The following is a 21,189-nucleotide window of genomic DNA, read 5'->3' as shown; positions in this document are numbered from 1 at the left end:
TAAAATAAAATGTTGAACAGAGTAAGGCAATAGCAGATCATACCACTAGAAACCTCTCCCCAGGTTGACACTGATCTCTCTTCCCTCTCTGAAGCCAGTCTTAAGAGATTTTCACAGGTTGTTAGAGGATCCAGTCCAACCTTTCCATTTTAGAGATAAAGAAACAGGATCAAAGAAAGGGAGTTTGCCCAAAGTCACACAGCTGGGACTCAAACCCAACCATCTTGATTTCCAGGTTCTGTACCCAACCACTTCCACTCAGACAGCATGGGAGACTTTGTCAGATACCTGGCTAAGACACAAGGGTGATGAGGAGAACAGTTGACATTTCTATGATGCTTTTTTACTTCCTTCAAGGGTTTTTTTCTGTGCCTGACCATTGAGCTTCTATAAACTTGCTGTAGTCTATAAATCTCTCCTCCAATATCCAGTGCAAACCATCTCTGTGCTCTCTGCTCCTCACCCCACCGCCTCTGGCTTGGGAATGCTTGCTATACCAGCCCTGGAGTAAAGTTGGTTTACTCTGTCAAGGGGACTTATCCTCTCCTCCCCACGAAGGTAAGCTTTTATGAACAAGCCAGAATTGTTCGGGTTAGAGAGGCCAAGTTTTCCAAAGTGGCAGGAAGTACCAAGTGTATCCAACCCCCTGGTTCCCTCAGCTGACCTGGGAAGAAACCACCACCAAAGCACACAGTCCCTGGCTCCATGGAAATTGAGAGCAAGCAGAGGTGTTTTTATTGGGTTTTTGTATTGTTTAATCCAGATGGGTCAAGCCAATACCCCCTCGTGCCAGTGGGATTCTGGAGTCTTTTGGAGCCTTCTTGTTCAACACCTCAAATAGAGTCATGATGGACACTTGGGCATGATGACAAAGAGAAACTCAAATGCACGGTTTCTATTGTCCCTGACTGTTATCACACCAAGAAGCCATTTGATGCAGATATGGGCAAGCTCCACCTGGTCTGCACCTGCTGCATGCAGACTCTTATCACAACTCAGCCAATTTTGCAGCTCCTTGGTCTCTGGCTTGGGGCTGAGTGCCTCCCAAGTCCTCTCAGAGAAGACACCCATAGTTTTTTAAACAGTCCACCTCATATACAGACTCAACATGGGATGGAGATATATTTTTGGAGTGAAGTGCAGCACAGCTGCCCCTGGCCAGCAGCCTAGGAAGTGCCTGGAGGCCCAGCCTATATCTGGGAGTGCTCAGATGCTCAACAGTATGAAAGGAAAGGAAAAGAAAAAGCCTGCTCATGCACAAGGCCCTGCCTACAGCTTGGTGTTAAGGTGGAAGGAGGAAAGGTGAGGGGCTTGGTATGTGGGCTGCATGTGCCACGTGGAGACTGGGTAGAGTCTGTGGCGGAGAGACCCATCAAAGGACGTGGGAGGGTAGTGCACCAGGCCTGCTGCCATGGGGGAAGGGGTTGAAGTGGTGAGGAAGTGGGCAGGGAAAGCAGGGATGACCAAGGGACTAAAGGGGAGTGAGGCTTGACTTTTCAAGGGGTCAGACATATTGGCGAAATTTAGGGGGAAACGCACCATGGTCCCCTTATAGGCCTCCTGGGGTGGAGGCCCAAGAGTTGGACCCAACAGGTGTGGAAAGCCCAAGTTGGGCCCAGGAGGCTTCACACCAGAGTCTTTGGGTTCTACCTCCTTGAGGAAGGGAGACACAGCCCTCAGCTTTTTGCCAAGAGAAAAGCTTTCTTCCTCTAAGCTCCGCTTGTTGCGAGAGCCAGAGCCAGGGCCTGGGCTGCTGGGAAAAGAGGGGGGTGTTGAAGGCCCCTTAGGAGTGGCTTTAGCCATGGGGGGCACCCAGCAGGCTTTGGGCCTGGGGTAAGGGCTGGTCTTCCCTGCCCCACCTTTGTGGAATGCTGAGGGGTGGCTGGCATCCCCACCCCATAAGAGCTGTGGCTGGCTCTCAAGCTTCCCCCCTTCTTTCCCAGGGGGCCTGAAGGGGGAGCCAGCTTCAGCCTCATCCTTAGAGCTGGGAAAGAAGTCATGTGGATGCCGGCTAACTGGTTTCAGCACCTCTGCAGGGTAAGCATGGAAGCAGCCAGTGAAGATTGGAGTTGAAAGATGGGGCTGGCCTGGGCCCCTGTCATTCCCCCCTGGTTGAACATCCTCCTTGGGACTGTGAGCTGGTTTTAGGGGTTCTTCAGGGCTAGCCAGACGATGGAGCAAGCAGGGAGGTTCCCGGGGGCTTTCCTCTTGAAGGCCTGGACTCTTTGGCCCTTCTGTTGGGTAAATGACTGAGGGTCGTGTTGGACCCGCTTCTGAACCACTCAGCCTGTGGTCACAGGCCTCATCATGGCATTGCAAGGCCTCAGCCTTGCTCACCTGGGCCAGGAGCTTCTTCTTGGCCAAAGGGGACATGATGCCATGGGTTCCTTTGCAGTAGAAGCTAGAGAGGAGGCGTTTGTAAGCCTCAGCACAGCCCCCAGCAGCTTCTGGTCCTCCCGGGAAGGGCAGAGTGGCCATCCCTAGGGAAGGACCAGGGGGCCTGGTGCTGCTCTCCGGCTCCTCCTGGCCTGGAAGCCGAGCTGAAGAGGTTGTTTCTGGTTTTGTTTTATCAGCTATGATCTGGAACCAAAACAAACCAGTGGTTAGGGTTGGAGAAGAAGCCAACAGCACCCCCCCCCAAAAAGACTCCCCCCTAGAATGGTATGGTTCTAAGTAGTAGTGGCAGGAGAAAGCATGTCTTACATATGGATGACAGTGGATGTGGGCCGTGGGCCCACAGGTTCCCCTGGTCTAGGGTCAGAAAGTGGTGTAAATGAAGGAAAGGGTGGGTGGCAAAGCAGAAAATGGCAAAGGACCTTTTCATTGGTCTCACCTGGCCCCCATGTCTTTCTTCCTTGGCTTTCTTTGGCTTCTCCACTACAGCTTCATCCCCCTTGGGCTCCTTGGAGACCTTGTATTGTTTCCGAGGTTTGGAGGGGGGCAGTGGCTTATCATCTTCTCCCTTCAAGTGTCTAACGTAGGGAAGGACCAGCCTGGGGTGGGGGATGGAAATGTGGAGACGGCAATGTACTGTCAAATAGCCACAGTCAAGATCCACCCTACTCCTCTCTCCTTCTCCCAACCTGCCAGAGCCCCTACCATGTGGTTTGCTTACTTAGAAACTCTGTTATGAATTATTTCATCTACAAGTCTTATTTCCCAATGGAATTAGAAGCTCCTCCAGGGAGTCTGAGCTTCAGGCCTGCCTCTTCTGCCTTAGCTCATTGCAAAAAATAGCTAGTATTTATAAAGCACTTTAAGGTTTGCAAAGCATGCGACATATCTCACTTGATCCTCACAATCACCTTGGGAAGTGGGTGCTCTTACTACCCTCATTTTACTCATCCTTCTTTTTTGAAGAAGACCATGCCATCAGAGAAATGATGATATGACTTGCATTTGACTTTGTTTTGAGTGAGAGAGGACTGTGCAAGGTCACCAGCCTCACTTTCTCCTCTTGAGCCATCTGGGTCCAGTGACCATGAATGCATCAGGATGACTGTAGAAGGACCAGGAAGCAATGGGAGACCTTGGTCGTTTTAGGCTGGTCTTTTCAGGTACTCATTTAGAGGGAGGTAATGCCCATGTAGGGATGTAAATAGTTTGCCCATACTAAATAACAAGTTTTCTTTTACAAATGAGGAAACTGAGGCAGATAGCAGTTAAGTGATTTGCTCAGTCATAAGACTAGTAAGCACTTGAACTTAGGTGAGGATTTGAATTCAGGTTTTTCTTAATCCAGATCCAGTAGACTACCTAGCTGATTCAGAGTGGTTTCCTTTTCTGAGCTCCTGAAGGATTTTCTGCCTCTACTGCTCATTTGTCCCTCAATGAATATTGTCTTTTGCACCACTCCATTTCTCATTCTCTTTTCCCTCCTCCCCAATAACTTCACCAAATCCATCTGAATCTAGGCTATTAGATGGGGGGGGGGAGGCAAAAGGAATTTTAAAAACTATCTAATCCAATAGTCCCCTTCCTTCAAAGTCCAAGTAATAGCATATCTTCCATTAAGCCTTCCCTGACCTCCCAGGTAAAAATGATCTCTCCTTTCTCAGGTTTTTCATTGTGCTCTAACTTCTCTGACCCCTTCATACCTGTTCTTCTTTTCATTAGACTGTAAACCCCTTGAGAGCAGGGGAATGGGTATATCTAATATCCAGCACAGAGCTTCACACATAAGTAGAGACTTAATAATACATAGTTGTGGAACTGGATCTTTACATCACATCTCCCTCCTTCAAGGGCAGCTGCGTGTGGGTGGTAAGAAGACGGTGGAGAACCCAGAACATGCTTTAATATTCCAGGGATCTGTGGTTTTTGTTGGGGCAGGTATTTCCTCCACCAACGCAAAGAAGAAACACTGTACCCACTTTGTAGAGGTGGTTGCTAACATCTTTAGGAGCTCAGGAGGTGGTGATGTGCAGAAGCTGGCATCTGAGCTACACTCTGAAAGGAGCCAGGGATTCCATGAGGTGCAGGGGAAGATGAAATTCATGCTAGACACATGCCAAGGCACAGGCTGGAGAGCAGTAATGCCTAGCAGTCCAGTTTGACAGGAACAGAGAGTGAATGGAGCTGTTTGTGCATCCCACCTCACAGGGCTGTAGGGCTGTTAATATTATCACATGTGGAAAGGATTTGGGTAACAGTAAAGTGCTAAATATAAACAGAAGGTCATAGGGGCAGGCAGCCTGTCTCTATCATGCAGCACAGCTACTCTAACACAGTGAGTTCAAGAAGTCCTAACGGTTTTATTTTTGATGGTTTGACTGATGGAGGGCAGGGATTGTGTCTTGTATTTCTCATGGATCCCCTGAAGCCCTTGGCTAAGTGTTGAACCTGCAGGGACTGCTTCATAAATCTTAGTGAATTGAATTGGTTGTCCGAGGGGAGTTAGCGGAACACCATCCCAAACTGGAGCACTATGTGCTAAAAACTAAAATAGGGTCTTATATTTCTCTCCCCTCCCATAAGGGTGATATGAAGGGGGCCCTTCTGGGAGCATTCCTAAACTCAGAGTCCTGTTGAGTGGCACATGCCCCAACCGCAGACCAGCAGGCCAGGGCTCAAGGCTTAGAATCTTTTGGAGGGTGCCAATTCTTGGCCAATGTGGCTATGGGTACCTCTCATAGTGCCGGCGGGTACAGGTGGCTGCACTGGTACTGCCAGGGCTTCCGCCAAGTTCATCATAGACATTCTTCCAGAGGCGGCGTCCAGTCACCTGAAACAAGGGGAAAAGAGTGAAGGGGACCCATAGAAGACAGTACTCCCTAATGGATATGTGGGTACCCACCAGAGTAATGGAAACTCTCCTGCTGGGGGCAGGGGTAGAGTTCTACCCTACTGGTGGACAAGAGCTGCTGTAAGTTTTGTGGCCAATCTCTCTCAACCTAGTGCTCCTTTGGGATCTGCAACAAATCAGACATCTTCTTCCATCTCCCTCCACCCAAAAACTCGGAGGATGGGAGTGATTGTGAAATAGAGGGCAGAGAGAGCCCAAGCTACAGGCAAGGGCTTATTACATCAACTGGCTTTTGCCTTCCCTGTCCAAGCACAGGTCAAAGGCAGGATGGATTTTGTCCACTCTCAGTTTTAACAGAAAAACTGCTGAAATTGCAGCCTATTTCTCTAGCAGAAGAAGTTTAGCTGTGGCCCTAGCCAGTCCATGCTCCCCTCTCAGAGGAGCCAACCGCAATGCTGACACAAGCAACTTTCTTGGGCATGGGGAGAGAAGGAACAGATGGGGTAATGGAGGGAAAAAAGCTGCTTTGGCCAGCAAAGTGTCAGTGGATAAGTCAAGCTGTTGCCCACCCAGCATGCCTCAGTCCCCTCAGGATGAACAGAGCAAAGATTCAGGTTCTAAGAACCTGCCTGCTGAAGACTGCCTCTCCCTCCCACTGCACCCCTTAAACCTGGGGAAAAATGGAGCCAACTGAGTTGGCCTTCCCACTTCCCAGGAAATGGAAGGAAATATTTCCCTCTCCAGTCCCTCTTTCCATCACTACTTCCCTTTCTCCCCACTCCCAAATTCCAGCAGGGATGTCCACTGTGATTTTTTTGAAAAGATCTGGATTGGAAAGCAAAGCTAGCAACAGGTTCCATGTCCTCCTTTCCCCTCCCCAAAACAAACTCTAAGATATATGTTTTTGTTGGGAATTGAATGGAAAGACCTGCAAGGAGACCCACCCAGGAAGGCTCCTTCCTTACCAACTCATAGGCTCCAAGTTTCTCCACAGCCTTGTAGATCTTCCACAGGTTAACTGGACAGAACAGAGGGATATGCCCAAGGGGTCAGAGTCTTGCAAGGGGAAGAAGGGGTATTCTTCGGCCCTTTCCCATCACCCCCAATAGCTGATATTGGGAGCCAGAGAATCGACCCAGTTCTGAGTCAGTCCCTACCCAGCTCAGGGGCTTGTGTGTGCCCAGGCCTTTGAGCTTGTCTAATGCCCAGGAAGTTCCCCCACCCCAGGGATTTTCCCATTACTTCCCACCCTCCCTTTCTGGCCCAGGGACGCACTCTGCTTGAAGCCAAGGTGAGGCACCCTCTCGATAGGCGTGTGTCGCTCCTTCATGAACTTGTAGAGGCTGACCAGGAAGGCCTGCTCCTGCTCCCGCTCCCCGCTTGCTTCTGGGGACTCCTGGAGAAAGAACAGGAGGTGTCGGGATGGGGTGACTTGTCCTCCAATGGAAGCCTGCCAGGCAGAGCCCCAAGTTCAGTAGATCATGGGGGATGGAGGGCTCCACAAGGGAGAAGAGATTGACTTTTAATGTTTCTGTTTCTCAGGTGAGAAGTTGCTAGTTCCCTCTATCTCTGGGCAGGGAGATATATGGAAATCTATAAGAGTTTGGGGCCTCCAGAGACCTATTTAATGGAGAAAGCCCTCAACAGATGCTCTTTATATTGTGGGAACATAAGTGAGAGAAAAAAAGGTGTGCTTTGCTGAGATTCCCATTTTGGGAATAGGAAGGCCAGGGATCAGGCATCAAAAAACCAAGTACTTTGATATCACCGTGATATGGAAGAAACCTAAACACGGATATCTCCAAAAGCCTCTTATGGAAATCTTGACCCTGTGGCATGGTCCAAGCAAAGAAGAAAGAAAACATTCTGGCTGAGGGCAATCCCTCAGGGGGGATCGTAGGGAACCTTGCTGCCTAAGAAAGATGGGTTGACTAGTCATATCCCCAGTTGGCAAACACCTTTCTCTAGCTGAGGTAGGGACTGAGGAGGATGCACACACAGCCTTGTTGTGGGTACCCATAATTCCCATGGATGGTTCAGACAACTTGGCTGAGGCTCTCTAGTTCTGCACTTGGAGGGAAAATTTGGTTTAAGAGTAAAACAGGAGATTTCTTTGGAGCATCTGTGCCAGTCAGGCCATGGGAAGCTTTGTTCAGCAGACTTCAGGGAATGCCTGAGGCTCCATCTCATGTTTGCTGCTGGGGTTCTGAGCCACCTTCTCCATTTGTAGGGTCACTGGTGAAGAGATGATGGGAAGGGCCAAGCCCAGATTTCATCAATATGGGGCCCAGACCCAGGGAAGATCCATATAGTCTGTTCCAGACAACTGAGGCCACAGCACATCCAACATTTTTCCTGCACCCTACTCCTTCCTACACCCAAGCTGACCCCTCCCCTGTATATAGTAAGCCTTGGATGTGGCCAGCCCTCCTGACCTGGTCAGGCCAGCCCTGATGACTTCCTGAAGGCAAACTTTATTTCTGGGTTTCCGCTGACACATTTCTATCAGACTTGCAGGACTTTCAGTTTCCTTTCCCTGAGGGCATATTTCTGCTGATGTCGCTCACCACTGCCCTGCTTCTGCCTGGTTGTTGAGCAGCCAGGGTCCTGACCAGAGCCAGCAACTCAAGGAGTTGGCCATTCTTCTCGGAAGGCTCAGCTATGATCCTGGCTTCAGAGAGGCCCTGGATATGTGCTCTCCTGCTTAGGAAGCAAATGCCTCCTCCACCTTGATCTTGGGTGCAGGAAGAATCCAAGTGATCCCACAGGGAGAAATTGGAGCAGCAGCTGGTTGGGGCCAGATGGATAGAAGCAATCTTCCAAAGAGGTCCCTGGGCAGCAGCACTATAGGTTCAGATCTGTTGGAGAGAGACTAACTTTGTCCTCTGATCTGTTCCTACTTCTGAAAGGCACCAAGTAAAGTGCATACCACAATGGGGTTGATCCTTCTGCCCTCACCCAGGGCTATCACAGAAGTGGAAGAACTCCTTAAGCTCAAGTTTCCTTTTCTTCTTTGTGGGAATCTCCAGGTATGGTAGGCCATCTGGGAAGCATGGGATGGGAATGAAGGGAATGAAAGGTCTGTAAGGATCAAAGACTGGATCTGAGGGCACCTGCAAGAACGTGGGCTGTGGAGGTTCCGATGCAGCAGTCAGAGGAGTGGGGTGGGGGACCCCAGAGAGAAGTCTTCCAGCAATCCTGCCATGGCCCATTCCCAAGGCTAACTTCCCCACTTACCACGGGCTCTGTGGAACTCTGGCTTTCCTCACTGTCAGGCTTTGGAGATGTTGGCTGCTCCAGGGGGTCACTCCCCTCTGATCGTTTTCTCTTCCCTTTGAGAGGAGGCGCTGCAAGGAGAAGCAGAAGATGGAGCAGAGGTGAGGTAGAGGACAGAGAAAGGGGAGAAGGGGAGAAGGAGGCTTCAGGGGGTCCCAGAGGAGGAAGCTGGCTGCTCCTCACTGAGGCATCCTGGTATTTCATGACTCTGGGATTAGACCTGGCCTGTGTGGCAGGGCCTTCTTTTCTTTCTAACTCCCTCACCTTATCCTATCATCTGCTCTCTAGGGGCTGAGGCCACACTAAATTCAATACCCAAAGCATACATCTATAGAATTACTTTGTCTAGTCCAGCCCCATCTCACCATGTCTTCCAGATATATGTTCTTGTTGTTTCACTACACCTGCAAACCAACTGTCCCTCTAAATGAAATCGCCCTGCCAACCTGAAAGCCGCTCCCCTCTTGTCTTCCTCCATACTACCAACCCTTCCATCCCAACCTTCCTTTCCCCAATTACTGTGACTAGAATTCATTTATATTCAGCAAACATTTATTAAGTGACTACTACATACAGACAGAAAGAGAAAAACATAAAAGTCCTCACCCTCAAGGAACTTAATGCTCTTTTGGGGAGGAGGGACAAAGAAGAAGGGAGATTATCACAGCTACTTACTTGTATACAAATAAATAAATACAAAGACTATAAACTAATACAAAGGAATGTCAGTGGGGAGAGATGGCTAATAACTTGGGGGATCAGCAGAACAGTCATCTAGGAAATGGCCTATGAGCTGTGCTTCGAAGAAAGTTCAGGGTGATCTGATGCAGAGGTGCGAAGGCAGCACATCCCAGATGAGAACCAATTATGCAGAGGCAGGGAGGTGGAAAGCAGATGACTAAGCACAGGGAACAGCTAGCAGGCTGTTCTAGTTTGATCAGAATGGGCATGGAGTAAAAGGACTGAAACCTCAAGCCACCCGCAAAGCCAGAGCAGCAGTAACTATGGGGTGGGAAGTCGAATGAGGGGAAATCCCAACTCCAGCATCATCATTAGGAGCTACCTGCCCAGTCCTGAGGGTGCTAGGGGGTTACAGGCTGAGTATAGTGCAGGACAGGGGACGTTCACACCAGGTCAGTCACATAGACTTGAGCCTCCCAGAAATGTCCTGGCCCTGTACTCAGAAAGTATGGCATAATGACTAGCATACTAGATTTAAGAGTCTGGAAGATCTGAGTTCAAATGCCCCCTCGGACATCAAGAGCTATGTGACCAAAAGCATGCACAATGTTCTCTGACCCTCCATAAAATGGGAATACGAACATTTGGAGTACTTACCCCTATAGTTCTCTCACGAGGCTCAAACGAGATATTTGTAAGGCACTACACAAACTTTAAAGTGCTACAGAAATGTCACGTCATCATCATCACCATCATAGCAAGCACTTCACAAATATCATCTTATTTGATTCTCACAACCCTGGGACATAGATGTTATTATTACCCCCATTTTACAGTTGCGGGAACTGAGGCGGACAGAGGTCCAGTGACTTAGCCAGGGTCAGACAGCTAGAAAAGTCTGAGGTCATATTTGACTAGGGTCTTCCTGACTCTAGGCCCAGCACCCTACCCACGGTGCCACTGAATGTCAATACTATGGCATCTGCTTAAGGAGATTTGTGGAGCACAAGTAACTTTCTCAAAGCTTGGTCATGCCTACTATCACATTCGGCTTCACAGTCAGCCTGTAAAGTAGGTAGGGTAGTATTATTAACTCCATTTTACAGATGAATAAACAGAGGTCTGAAGAGTTCATCTAGGTCAGGAGCTGCACAGATGCAAGAATGCTACCACTACAGAAATATAACTCCTGCCATAAATAGGTAACGTGCCCAAGCTCACACCATAAGTGGATAGCAGAGCTGGGACTAATGATAATAGGGTGTGCATTTATGCAAAACACTACGCAAATGGTATTTCATTTGATCCTTAGATCTATGAAGTAGGTGTAATTATTATCCCTATTTTACAGATGAGGAAACGGAGTCTGGGATCACACAACTAGTTAAGTTTCTCAGGTCAAACGTGCACTCAGGTTTTCATGACTCCAAGTTCCATGCTTTCACCCACTGCTCCATCCAGATCTCCTCTCTCTCCTTTCAGTCAGACCTTTCTGTCACTTATATCCCTAAATTATTCCAACTTGGGAATTTCTTGCCACTGGATCTCCTAGCCCCTGTGAAATTTCCTGAACTTGCCCTGCACCAAGCCACGCTGGGCAAGAGATGAATCCTTTAGGGCTATGTGGTGAGAACACTGGACACGCATTCAGATTCATGGGATGGCAGAGCTACTAAAGAAAGAAGCTCCTCTCTCCCTCAGCCCATAATTTTTCATATTATTACTGTAACTATAATTGCTATTACTATTAAAAAATCACATTTGCAAAATCTAGAGGAAATGCCAAAATAAACTTGGAGGATAAATGTGTACAGAGGCTCAAGAGGGAAAGAAAAACTGAGGTCCTGAGTCATGTAAGACCAAACTTTCTGCCTGCCCAGTAAATGTTCATGGGGAATCAAGTGTCAACACTCCTGGTTTCTGATTTCGGAACTTGGAGGTACTTTCAACCAAGTCACATTTGTGCTCCATTCCTCAGTGGCTCCTTGTGAAGCTCTGGGTCCCTTGCATGCCCACTGGTGGACTCGTGGGGCCTTCCATGTGGCCTCTGGACCTCTTGCTGATTGCTCCATCCTGCTCCTCCCCATATACCCATAGTGTCCTCTGCCTCTTTTTCCTCAAGCAGCCATTGCTGAGCTAAACTGAGATTCAGCCTCTACCTTCTCCCACCTATTACTCATTGGTATGATATGGCCCATACCTTGGAGGTACTATAACTAATTAGGCAAATTATTTCATCTCTCTTGGCCTTTTTTCCCATGTGTAAAATGAAGGGGTTGGGAGAGATCTTTAAGTATCCTTCAATTCGAATATCCTATGTTCTGTGAATCTATTAATCTGTCCAGTAGGTGAACCATAAGGGAGTGCAGAATTCAAGTCACTCAGAAGAGAGTTCACTAGTTCTGCCCTGATATTATCTCAGCTGCTAGGTGTAGATGAACTCACTTAGAAAAATCTTCCTTTATTTGCAGTCTATAGGGCCAAATAACATGTAACACCCTGATCCAACTCTCCTAGCCAGAGCGAAGGATGCATTGCTATTTCTTCATTACTGATTTACTTCCCTCCACAGCTAGCCCAGTCATGTGGGGATGATCTGTGGACTGGACAACAGTAGCTCTGGGTACAAGTTGTAGCTCTACGGCTCACTAGTCATGTGATATTATGTAATCATTCAACCTCCCAGAGCCTCAGTTTCTTCATCTGCAAAAATGAAGGAGTTTCTGTCCAAATCACAGAATTTCCAGAAGGACTTTGGAGTCAACTAGTCCAGTTCATAGACTGAACAGAAATGCCCTCTACCACAGCCCCAACACGTGTTCATCCGCCTTCTGCTTGAAGACTTCCAGTGATAGGGAACTCATTACCTCCCCAAGGCAGCCTATTCTATTTTGAGAAAACTCTATTTTTAGGAAGTTCTCTTTTTCCAGGTCCTGTTCAGCTCTGGCATTCTGTTTCTATTGGGTTTTATATCTGAACTCTTTCCTCATTGTCTTCCCATCACTCCCTGACCCCCACCTTGCCTTCAGCCTTAGACTAGGTAGCAGGACTTCCCTAAAGTTTTCAAGCAGAGCCAAAGCTTAGAGAACCCAATCCCCCAGCACCACCCAAAGTTATAGGAGGAAAAGAATCCTCTCCTGGGTCCAGTTACTGCTTCTGTTCCCAGCCACTGATTTGATGCTTTGTGACATTAGACACCAGCTTCTTATTCTTAGTGTCTCAATTTCCTCATCTGTGATGGGGGAGAAAAAGCTCTGCTCTGACTAGAACTATGTACTTTAGATCATTGTGCTTCCAAATCCTAGGGACAAAGATAGTGATAATAATGATGCAGCCCATAAGGTCCTTGAGGACAGTAATTTTTGTTTTGTTTTGTCTTTGTACATCTGACCACTTAACACAGTGTCTTGCTTAATACTTGCTGAATTGGATAGATAAGTCGTTACAAACATATCAGATATGGTTCCAAAAATTTCCAGGGTTCTCTCATTTTCAAGGGAGGGAAACTGAGGCACAGAGGAAATCACAATATAACACAATTTATCTAGCACCTACTATGAGCAGAGCACTGTGCTAAGCACTGAGCAAGTTACAGTTCAGATAAGATGAGAATCTAAAGTGGAATAAAGTCCTCAATGGGCCCAAAGAAAGTTTGAGGTCTGAACCAAGTCTTAGTAGCTAGCCCTCACCTCCTTCCTCTCTTCCCCGCCTCCCACATGGCTAAGGTTTCACGAAATAATCTATGCCACTTTGCCGAATTTACTTAAGGCACAGGGATCATAAGATCAAAGATGTAAAGCTGGGTGCACCTTTAGAGAGCATCTATTCTGACCTCCCCATTTTACAGGTAAGGTAATGTAGGGTCCTTCCCAGGATAGGATTTGTATTTCTGATTCTCTGAAGCTAAGATTCAAAGACCAAAGTCCTAAAGTGGTTATTTACATTAACATATTCCATCTAAGGATGCACCATGTGTGTGGTGTGTGTGGTATGTATGTGTGTGTGTGTGTGGTGTGTGTGTGTGGTGTGTGTGGTGTGTGATGTGTGTGTGTGTTGGGGGTGTAGGGGTGAGGATCTCCTCATTCCATATACACTCTCTAAACTGCTCCGAGAAGAGCTATGGAAGACAAAATTAGTCTGTCCCACAAAGGGTTACAACTGCCAGAAATCTCTTCCCTTGACTTTCCAGACGTGTCCTTTGCAGACATTGGTGAAAGGGTAGGAATAGCTCAGGACCCTCAATTGACAGGGGTTACAAGGGATATCAAAATACTTCTCATCTATACCTGCTCTTCCCCTGGATCTAATTTCCTTCTACCCTCACCAACCCTCTTCTCTCCTTTCCTCCCATCCCCCACCACACACACATACACTACCACACAGTCACATTCATGCAAAGAATGTAAAGCCTTCAGTGAGAACAGACAGAGCCTGAATTCCTCCCAGAGTAATAATAACCCCCTGCCACCCCCACCCACCATGTAGTAGTTCCAAGAATCTGGCCTCCTCCCCCACATTTGTCCAGAGTGGTCACTGATAGGGTCTATATCCTCCAATCATACTTCTTACTTCTCCACAAACATCAGCTCAGCCACATCACAGCCAAAGCCAACCAGATTTCAGCAAGGGCAGTTTCCAGCCTCCAGGTCAGCTAGGGGAGTCTACACTATGAGCAACATCAGAGTGAACAGCAGACCAGAGCTGGACCCACCAGATATTCAAGGAGTGGCCAGCTGGCGACCTATTCAGTATATTTTGAGGGGTACAGCAAGGTTGTTCTTGGCCTTGAAAGCAAGAGAATTTTCCTAAATCATCTAAGTTCCCTAGCCTAGCAGGGAAGAAGGGGGTATGGGGAGTGAAAGGGCCTCCAGGGATGGGCCAATGGCTGGATCTGAGGGCAATGGCTAAGATATAGACCACAGAGGTTCAAAGACAGTAGTCAAAGAAAATGGAGAGACCCCTCAGAGCAACCTTCAAACAATCCCATCTGCTTACAGAGCTGGACACTCCTAACCTGGAATTCCCTTCTTTGTCACCTAGTTCAACTCATCACTTTCATTTGCTTTCTGCTTGAACACCTGCCGTGATAGTATAAACTCTGCTCTTTTGGGACAGCTGTAATTATTAGTAATGGGTTCATTAGTAAGGGTTAGGGGGCTTTTCTCCAAAAGTCACTTGATAAAACACAAATTACCTTCACACAGCTATATGGATGACTTTACTCAGTATCAGTTAGTACCCTGGAAAAGAGAGCAGGGTCCTGAGGGGAAATGACACAAGGCAAGTACCTTCTTTTTTGTTGGAAGAGGTTAAAGGAGATGGCGTGGAAGGATGGTTAGAGAAAGGACAGGAAAGGTGGTTTGGAGAATTTGACACTGTGCAGGGAGAGATCCTAGCCTAGAAGGAAAGAAGGAAATAAACATTTATTCACTGGCTACTTTGTGCCAGGCACTGTGCTACATGTTTTACAAATACTACCTTATTTAAAACCTCACAACAACCCTAGGAAGTAGACGCTGTTATTACTCCCATTTTATATTTGAGGAGACTAAGGCAGACAAAGGTTAAGTGAGTTGCCCAGGGTCACACAGCTAGTAAGTGGTCAGAACCCGGGTCCTCCTGACTCCTAGCATAGGCACTCTATCCACTGGGCCACCCAGCTGCCTAGGGATGGGGGAGAAGGAGGCAGAATCGCCTCATAGCATATGTGAGAGAGAGCACTGAATTAAGTTAACACACATTTATGAAGAACCCATTATTTAGGAGGATCTTTGGATGCTTTGGAAAACAGAGATAAAATAAAACACAAATCTTGCCCTCAGAGAGCTCTCTGTGTCATGAGAGAAATAAGATACAAAAACGACACTAACACATGTTAGAATATGATAAGCACAAAAAAGGGTTAAGAGAATCTGAGAGAAAGACCAAATCCAGCTAAAGGTGGGCTGTGGTCGGGAGGGGAAGCCTTCCTGGAGGAACTGAGTCATATAGGAAGGGGAGACTTCAAAAATGGGAATAGATGGGCTCTATTCACCTACTGATAATTTTGTCCAGGATTACTCTTGGTCCAGGCAGTGGAAAAGAGTAAAAGAGCTGACTAGTCCTAATGTGCCATCTAGAACCTCAGTCTCCTAGTAAGGTAAGGCTGAAATATGAGGGAATGTGAGCTGGAAAGCATCCCTAAGGTTAGGCTGGAAAAGGAAGCATGGCTCCTTAAAAATCTGTATTTTACTATTAACCCTGAGTCATTCACTTGGCCTATTAGTTTCTTGATGTGAAGTGAGGAGTTACACTATTTAATTTCTATGGTGCCTTCAAACTCTGACATTCTAGGATTTCAATGACCCAAATAGCAGAAGGTAAAAAATAAAAACTAGGGAACTTCTTTTCTCAGTCTTAGAAACCTCATTTTCAGTTTAATAATCCAGCTGAATCAAATAAACACTTACTATGTACCCACTATGTACAAGACATAACGTTAGCTGGGCACTAGAGGTACATAGACAAAACAGCTTCTGATCTCTAGGAGCTTATATTCTTTTGGAGGAACTCACATAAACAGATAAGAATTTAACATGATAATTTCAGGAAAAAAGCACTGACTACCAGCAGGATAAGGAAAGGCTTCTTGTAGGAGGTGGCATACAAGCTAAGCCTTCAAAGGAAGCTACATGATACAATGGATAGAGAACAGAGCCTGGCAGGAAGACCTGAGTTCAAATATGACCTGAAACTTACTAGCTGGGTGACCCTGGGCAAGTCACTGAACCCTGTTTGCCTCAATTTCCTCATCTGTATAATGAGTTAGAGAAGGAAAGAGCAAACCAGTCCAGTATCTTTGCCAAGAAAACCTCAAATGGGGTCACAAAGAGTAGAACATAATCTGAATATAGGAAATAGATTCTAAAAGATGGAGGTAAAGATGGAAGTAATTGCAGGAATGAAGGAAGGTGAAAGCATCTTGCACTTTCATATACATTATTCATCTGATTTTTCACAACCGCTCCAAGGAAACTGATAAACAGATATCCATTGACCTTCCCAAGGTCAAAGGGACAGAGCTGTAACTTGGACCCAGGTGTCTGGATCCCTGGTCTATGTTTTCTCCACTACACTGTTTTCAAGAGATTTTTTTTTAAGGAGACTTTCATATCTCTGTATAGAGATTTACTCACAATAACCTTAAGAGATAAGCAGTACAAGTATTATTACTGCACATTTTACTGAGGAGGAAACTAAGGTGGCGAGAGGTTTAAGTGACTTGCTCATGGCACAAAGTTAATTAGATGATATATTGGAAAGAGTGCTGGATTTGGAATCAGAAGATACAAATATGAACCTAGCTCTTTCCATTTACTATTTATGTCACCTTGGGTAACCATTTTTTATCACTCAGCCTCAATTTCTCCAAAAAATAAGAAGTTGGATTAGATGATATCTAAAGTCTTTCCTGGCTCTAAATCTATGAGCTTATGAAATATTAGTCAGGATCTACCGAGAATCAAAGACACTGGTAGTATTCACTTGAGACCAAACTTAATGCTTTCTCAAGTGGCAGACAATAATCTGATAAATTAATTTGTAATTAATGGACCCTCCCAGCTTTTCTTCCCCTTAGATGACAGGAAGGAAACGATACTTCCTTTCTTGAAAAGTCAGCCCCTAGAAACCCTGAGTCAGTGATGACAAACTAATGGTGATAATAAATAACAGTAATACCAGCAGGCTTCTCCCCCCCCCCCCCCCCCCCCGCCCCTGAACCCAGGGGCTGCTGATTTTAGTTCCTCTTGGCCTGCTCCTCAGTTAAAACAAAGACATTCTTTAGGGTAGCAGCTCCCTGACAAGCCTGCAGGAGTCCCCTTCCTGGGGCTGCCCCATGACCACAGCCTCCTGGGCAGGAGAGGGGAGGGCCATGGTAAGTCTAACAGGCAACACTTGACATCCTGCTCCCCCCCACTGTGACTTCCACTCCCCACCCACCCCCCTCCCACATACTTCGGGTGTACACAGCTGAGTCTGGATCTTGAGAGTATATCACAGAACTCTCAACACCCCCAGCAGTAACCCAGGAATCATAGAATCGTAGAGCTGGAAGAGACCTTTGAAATCACCTACTCCAACCTTCTGCAGTTTACAAAAGAGTGAACCAAGGTCCAGAAAGGTGATGTGACTTTGCCTAAGATCACATAGTGAGGTAGGAAGAGAGTTGGTGTTTGAAATGTCAATGAAGGTTCTCTGACTCCAAATTCAATGTTCTCTCCAATGTATCAGGCTGCCTGTAAAGTGCCCAGCAGCCTCGGGGGAAGAAAACCCAATGCCAAATACACTCCCTAAAAAGGGAAAAGCTGACTGATGGAGAATAGTGAGGAATGGAAAGGAAGCTGGGGATATGAGCATGAGGTTGTGTTTGTGTGTCTCTTGTGTATCCGTGTGGTGGGGTGGGAACAGGCAAGAATGGGTAGCCACATGGTTGTTAAGGAAGTCAGAAAGAAAAGGATGGAGGGAATACCCAAATCAGGAAATTGCAACTTTACATTTTTTTGGAGTCTTTCCCAATCTCTTCCACCCACTGTAGCTGACAGTCACTGTCTCCCACTCCAACTGTACTTCAAAGTGCAAGGGTCCCTAATGCAAGCAAGGTGCACTTTCATTAGGATCTCCAAGCAATTCTCTCTTTAGACCTTTCAGAAGCTGGCCTCCTAAAAAAAAAAGTGTATGTAAAACATTACTCTTGTTTCCCATCTGAGAAAACAGGTAATGAAGAATCCCCATGGGCTCCTGTCATTGTCATATAAATGGTAAAGATTCTCTCTGGAGGCCTCTGATCATGAAACTCCTGCTCTGTTAGGAGGGGCTCGAACCCCCCCTGAGTCAGGAAATGTCGGGGCTTCGGGCCTCCTCCCCCACTCCCACGCACCTAACTCCACCCCACCCCAAGCTGTCCCAGCCATCTCCTTCTACCCCATCCCTCAGTGTCCCGCGGCCCTAAAACAAGCGACAAAGGCTTTTGTTCCCACCAGTTGGGCTTCGTCTCCCGGCAGAGAAGCACCTGTTCTTTGGCTCCGCAGCCGCCTGGAGAGCCACGACCCCCTGAGCCCGCCTGCTGGCCCCCCTTCTTCTTCCACCCCCACCCGCTGCTCTCCTCCCTCCCCCCCAACCCGCCCCTCTCCTCCTCCCCTTGGCTCCTCTCGGCTGGGGAAACTCTGGCGCCGGGACAAGAAAACAAAGAACTGCCGCAAACCCGTGCCAGCCCGGCGCCTGGCCGGACGCGGAGGGGGAAAGGAAAGGGGGAGAAAGGAGAGCGACCCTCCTTCCTTCCCTCTCCGACCCAGCCCGGGCCCCTGCTCCCACCGCCTGCGCACCCCGCCCGGAGTCTCTCCGACTCCCCCAGGCCCGGGCCGCCGCAGGACGCGGCACTGAATGAATTCTCTCCCCTCCAACCCCCAGCGGCGGCGGGCGCTGAGTTGGCGTTCCAGCCACCTGGCTCCGCTACAGCTCCGGACCCTGCCAGCAGAGATAGTATATTTAGATTCCGTAACAGTGATCGCTCAATCTCAGGTGAACTCAAACTCGAATCAAAACATCCTCTCTCAGTGTGTCGCTTAAGTTCCTTTTTCACTCCCACCCCGTACCCCCTCTTCCTCCCTCCTCTTTGCTCCCAGGTCGGTCCCTCGTCGGCATCTTAGCCTTGCAGGGATGCGTGTGAGTGAAAGCCAGCAGTGAAAAGGGCATTAACTCTTCTCCAGGGATGGCCAGGCCTTCAAAGAGAAAGGGGTGGGGGGAGGGAAGCGGAGAGCGAAAAGATGGTGATTGCCAAGAAGGTCAGCACACTTCTTGGCTGAGGAAGGCACAGTGGATTCTTCAAAGTGCATTGAGCAAGTTCTTAAAAAACACACGCAGAGTCACTTTCAGGAAATGACCCGTTGCAGTGGAAACGGCATCATGCGTGCGTGCGCCCTGCAAGAAGTCCCTTTAACCCTTCTCGTGCCCTGGGGAGCGGTGGGGATTTCTGAGTAGGCAGAAGTTGAAGGGGGATGGGGAGAGAAGGAAGAGGAGAGGATGGGGACGGGGGTTGGGGGGGGTGGGTGAGGGGAGAAGTGATGGGGGTAGAAGGGATGGGGGTAGAATGGGCAGAGAAACTGTTGCTGACAGCTGTCACAACAAATTAGCTGAGAACAGCTAGAGATTCAAACCGCAGCAGGAAGTGGGATGACAGAATCTTACAGTACTTGGTAAATTTCAGTAGAGAGACAGAAAAAAAAGGTTCAAGACCAATGCCTGGGAAGCCCCTCGCTGCCAATTTTTTCTTTCTTTTTTTCTTTTGTTTGAAAGGAGGGGCACACCCGCACACACTCGCGTACGGACGCACACACACGGGCGCGCACATACACCCCACTGTGCCTGCCTGGTGAGAAACAGGGTAACGCACAGTCCCTGGCTAAGCACCCCTGGGGGACCAAGAGCTGTGGGCCAGCAACCAGGGAAAGTGGCCCAGAATCCAGACTGAGATAAGCCCCACCACCCGCTCCAGATCAAAGGATGTCTCTTGCGCCCCCCCACCCCCACGCCGGGCTACAAAAACAGGACACGACACGTGGTAGCGGGGGCACACTCCACCCCACCCTCCCCAAAGTGCGTTTCTCTCCCCACACCCCGAACCAACACCCAAGAAAAGTGTAGTTACACCAAACTTTTCCGATTGAAAACTTTCTCCCTCTTCCTCACTTCGGACCGGAGAGGGCTTTGTGGTCACCTCTGGGAAGTTGTGATGGGTTTCAGGGAGAGGAGACGCTCCGCTTACCCATGACCGGAGTCGGTTCGGCTCTTCTCGGCTCAGCTCAGTGCCCGCTCCGCTCCACCTCCATGTGACCCACCAACTCCGGAGCGCAACTGACCCAGCAACGAGTCACCCTCCCGGCCAGCCTCGCTGGCAGGCCCCGCCCCCCTCAGCGCAGGAGTCCGGGCACGGGCCCCGCCTTGTGGACTCCCGTTGGCCAGTCCGGCTGTACCTTCAGGGCTGAGACCCGCCCTCCGTGCCCGGTGAAGCCTGGGAGTTGTAGTTCAAGCTTCCTTTTCCCTTTACCCACTCATTCACCTCTTTAAATGAGGACCAAGGAACCAGGGCCAAGACTCCTGCAATCGCCATCCATAGGAGAGTGAGGTGAGGGCTAGGGCAATTCTCATTGCCACTTTGTGCCTTAATTTCCCTGTCTGCAAAGCTAGGAGGACCCTAATTCTTTAAATGCTTTGAGATTCTCAGAAAAGTGAATTCCAGAGCTGGAGAAATGAAAGAATGGCCATTCCATGGTCCCTTGGAGAAGTGTTTGCCCTCAGCTCTGATACAGCCCCACCAAACACAGAGAAATACAACATATACTTACCAAGTTCATGCTATGGGCAGAACACAACATAGCTCTGTTGGCATCATTTCAGTGTAAAGTTAAATCAAGAGAAAGCTCCTAGCATGGTGGGTGGACACCCCACCATGGTGAACTTAGGACTGAATATGGACAATAGAAGTCTTACAGGATGGAAAGACATGGTTGGATTGCAATCTGCAGTTCTGCAAAGGGTACCTGTATGAGATCATAGATCTTCCTGAAATTAAATTGTATGTATCATCCTGTTCTCACCTAAACTTTCTAAACCACCCACCCCACAAGCCCAAAGCAACAGTGTCCTGCATACAGTAGGTATTTGCTAAATATCTAGTGAATCAACTTTGAGTTCAACAGTTTCATTGGTAAGATTGCAATAACACTCGTAGTCCCCAGACATGACATTTCATTTCCCATCCCTGCCTTTGCACAGGTTGTCCCCCTATACCTGGAATTCACTCCCTCCTCACCTGAGCCTCATAGACCTAATTCCTACATTCCAGGAAAACCAGCTCTTAAAGGAGACCTATCTTGATCCCTTTAGTTACTAGGGGCTCTCCCAATTATTCTGAATTCCTCCTATATCTGTTTTGTATTTACTTTTCTGTG

At 48.0% G+C, this 21,189-nt stretch overlaps 1 protein-coding gene across 2 annotated transcripts; it reads right to left on the bottom strand.

Annotated features, from left to right (window-relative positions):
- Positions 1 to 712: 712 nt before the first annotated feature.
- ARID5A (AT-rich interaction domain 5A) lies at positions 713 to 20,163 on the bottom strand. Of its 2 annotated transcripts, XM_072634789.1 has the most exons (7): positions 20,004 to 20,163; positions 8,483 to 8,592; positions 6,521 to 6,641; positions 6,211 to 6,263; positions 5,127 to 5,224; positions 2,834 to 2,993; positions 713 to 2,580 (listed from the first exon to the last, which is right to left on the bottom strand). In XM_072634789.1, the coding sequence occupies exons 1-7, from the start codon at positions 20,005 to 20,007 to the stop codon at positions 1,270 to 1,272; spliced, it is 1,857 nt and encodes a 618-aa protein (XP_072490890.1). In that variant the 5' UTR covers positions 20,008 to 20,163; the 3' UTR covers positions 713 to 1,269. The 2 variants fall into 2 exon arrangements, with proteins under 2 accessions (XP_072490890.1, XP_072490891.1); XM_072634790.1 differs by lacking the exons at positions 6,211 to 6,263; positions 6,521 to 6,641 and having other exon boundaries at positions 20,004 to 20,141.
- Positions 20,164 to 21,189: the final 1,026 nt, after the last annotated feature.

This window comes from Notamacropus eugenii, chromosome 1 (genome assembly GCF_028372415.1).
Source record: "Notamacropus eugenii isolate mMacEug1 chromosome 1, mMacEug1.pri_v2, whole genome shotgun sequence".
Lineage (NCBI taxonomy): Eukaryota > Metazoa > Chordata > Mammalia > Diprotodontia > Macropodidae > Notamacropus > Notamacropus eugenii.
This window is presented reverse-complemented; position numbering and strand designations above follow the sequence as displayed.

What these genes read in the sequence shown, in the direction of transcription:
- ARID5A (XM_072634789.1), bottom strand. An exon ending in TCACCTTGGCTTCAAGCAGA is followed by an intron (nt 6,264 to 6,520) that starts GTGCGTCCCTGG and finishes TGTTCTGTCCAG; the next exon opens with TTAACCTGTGGAAGATCTAC. An exon ending in AAGAAAGACATGGGGGCCAG is followed by an intron (nt 2,581 to 2,833) that starts GTGAGACCAATG and finishes TTTTGGTTCCAG; the next exon opens with ATCATAGCTGATAAAACAAA.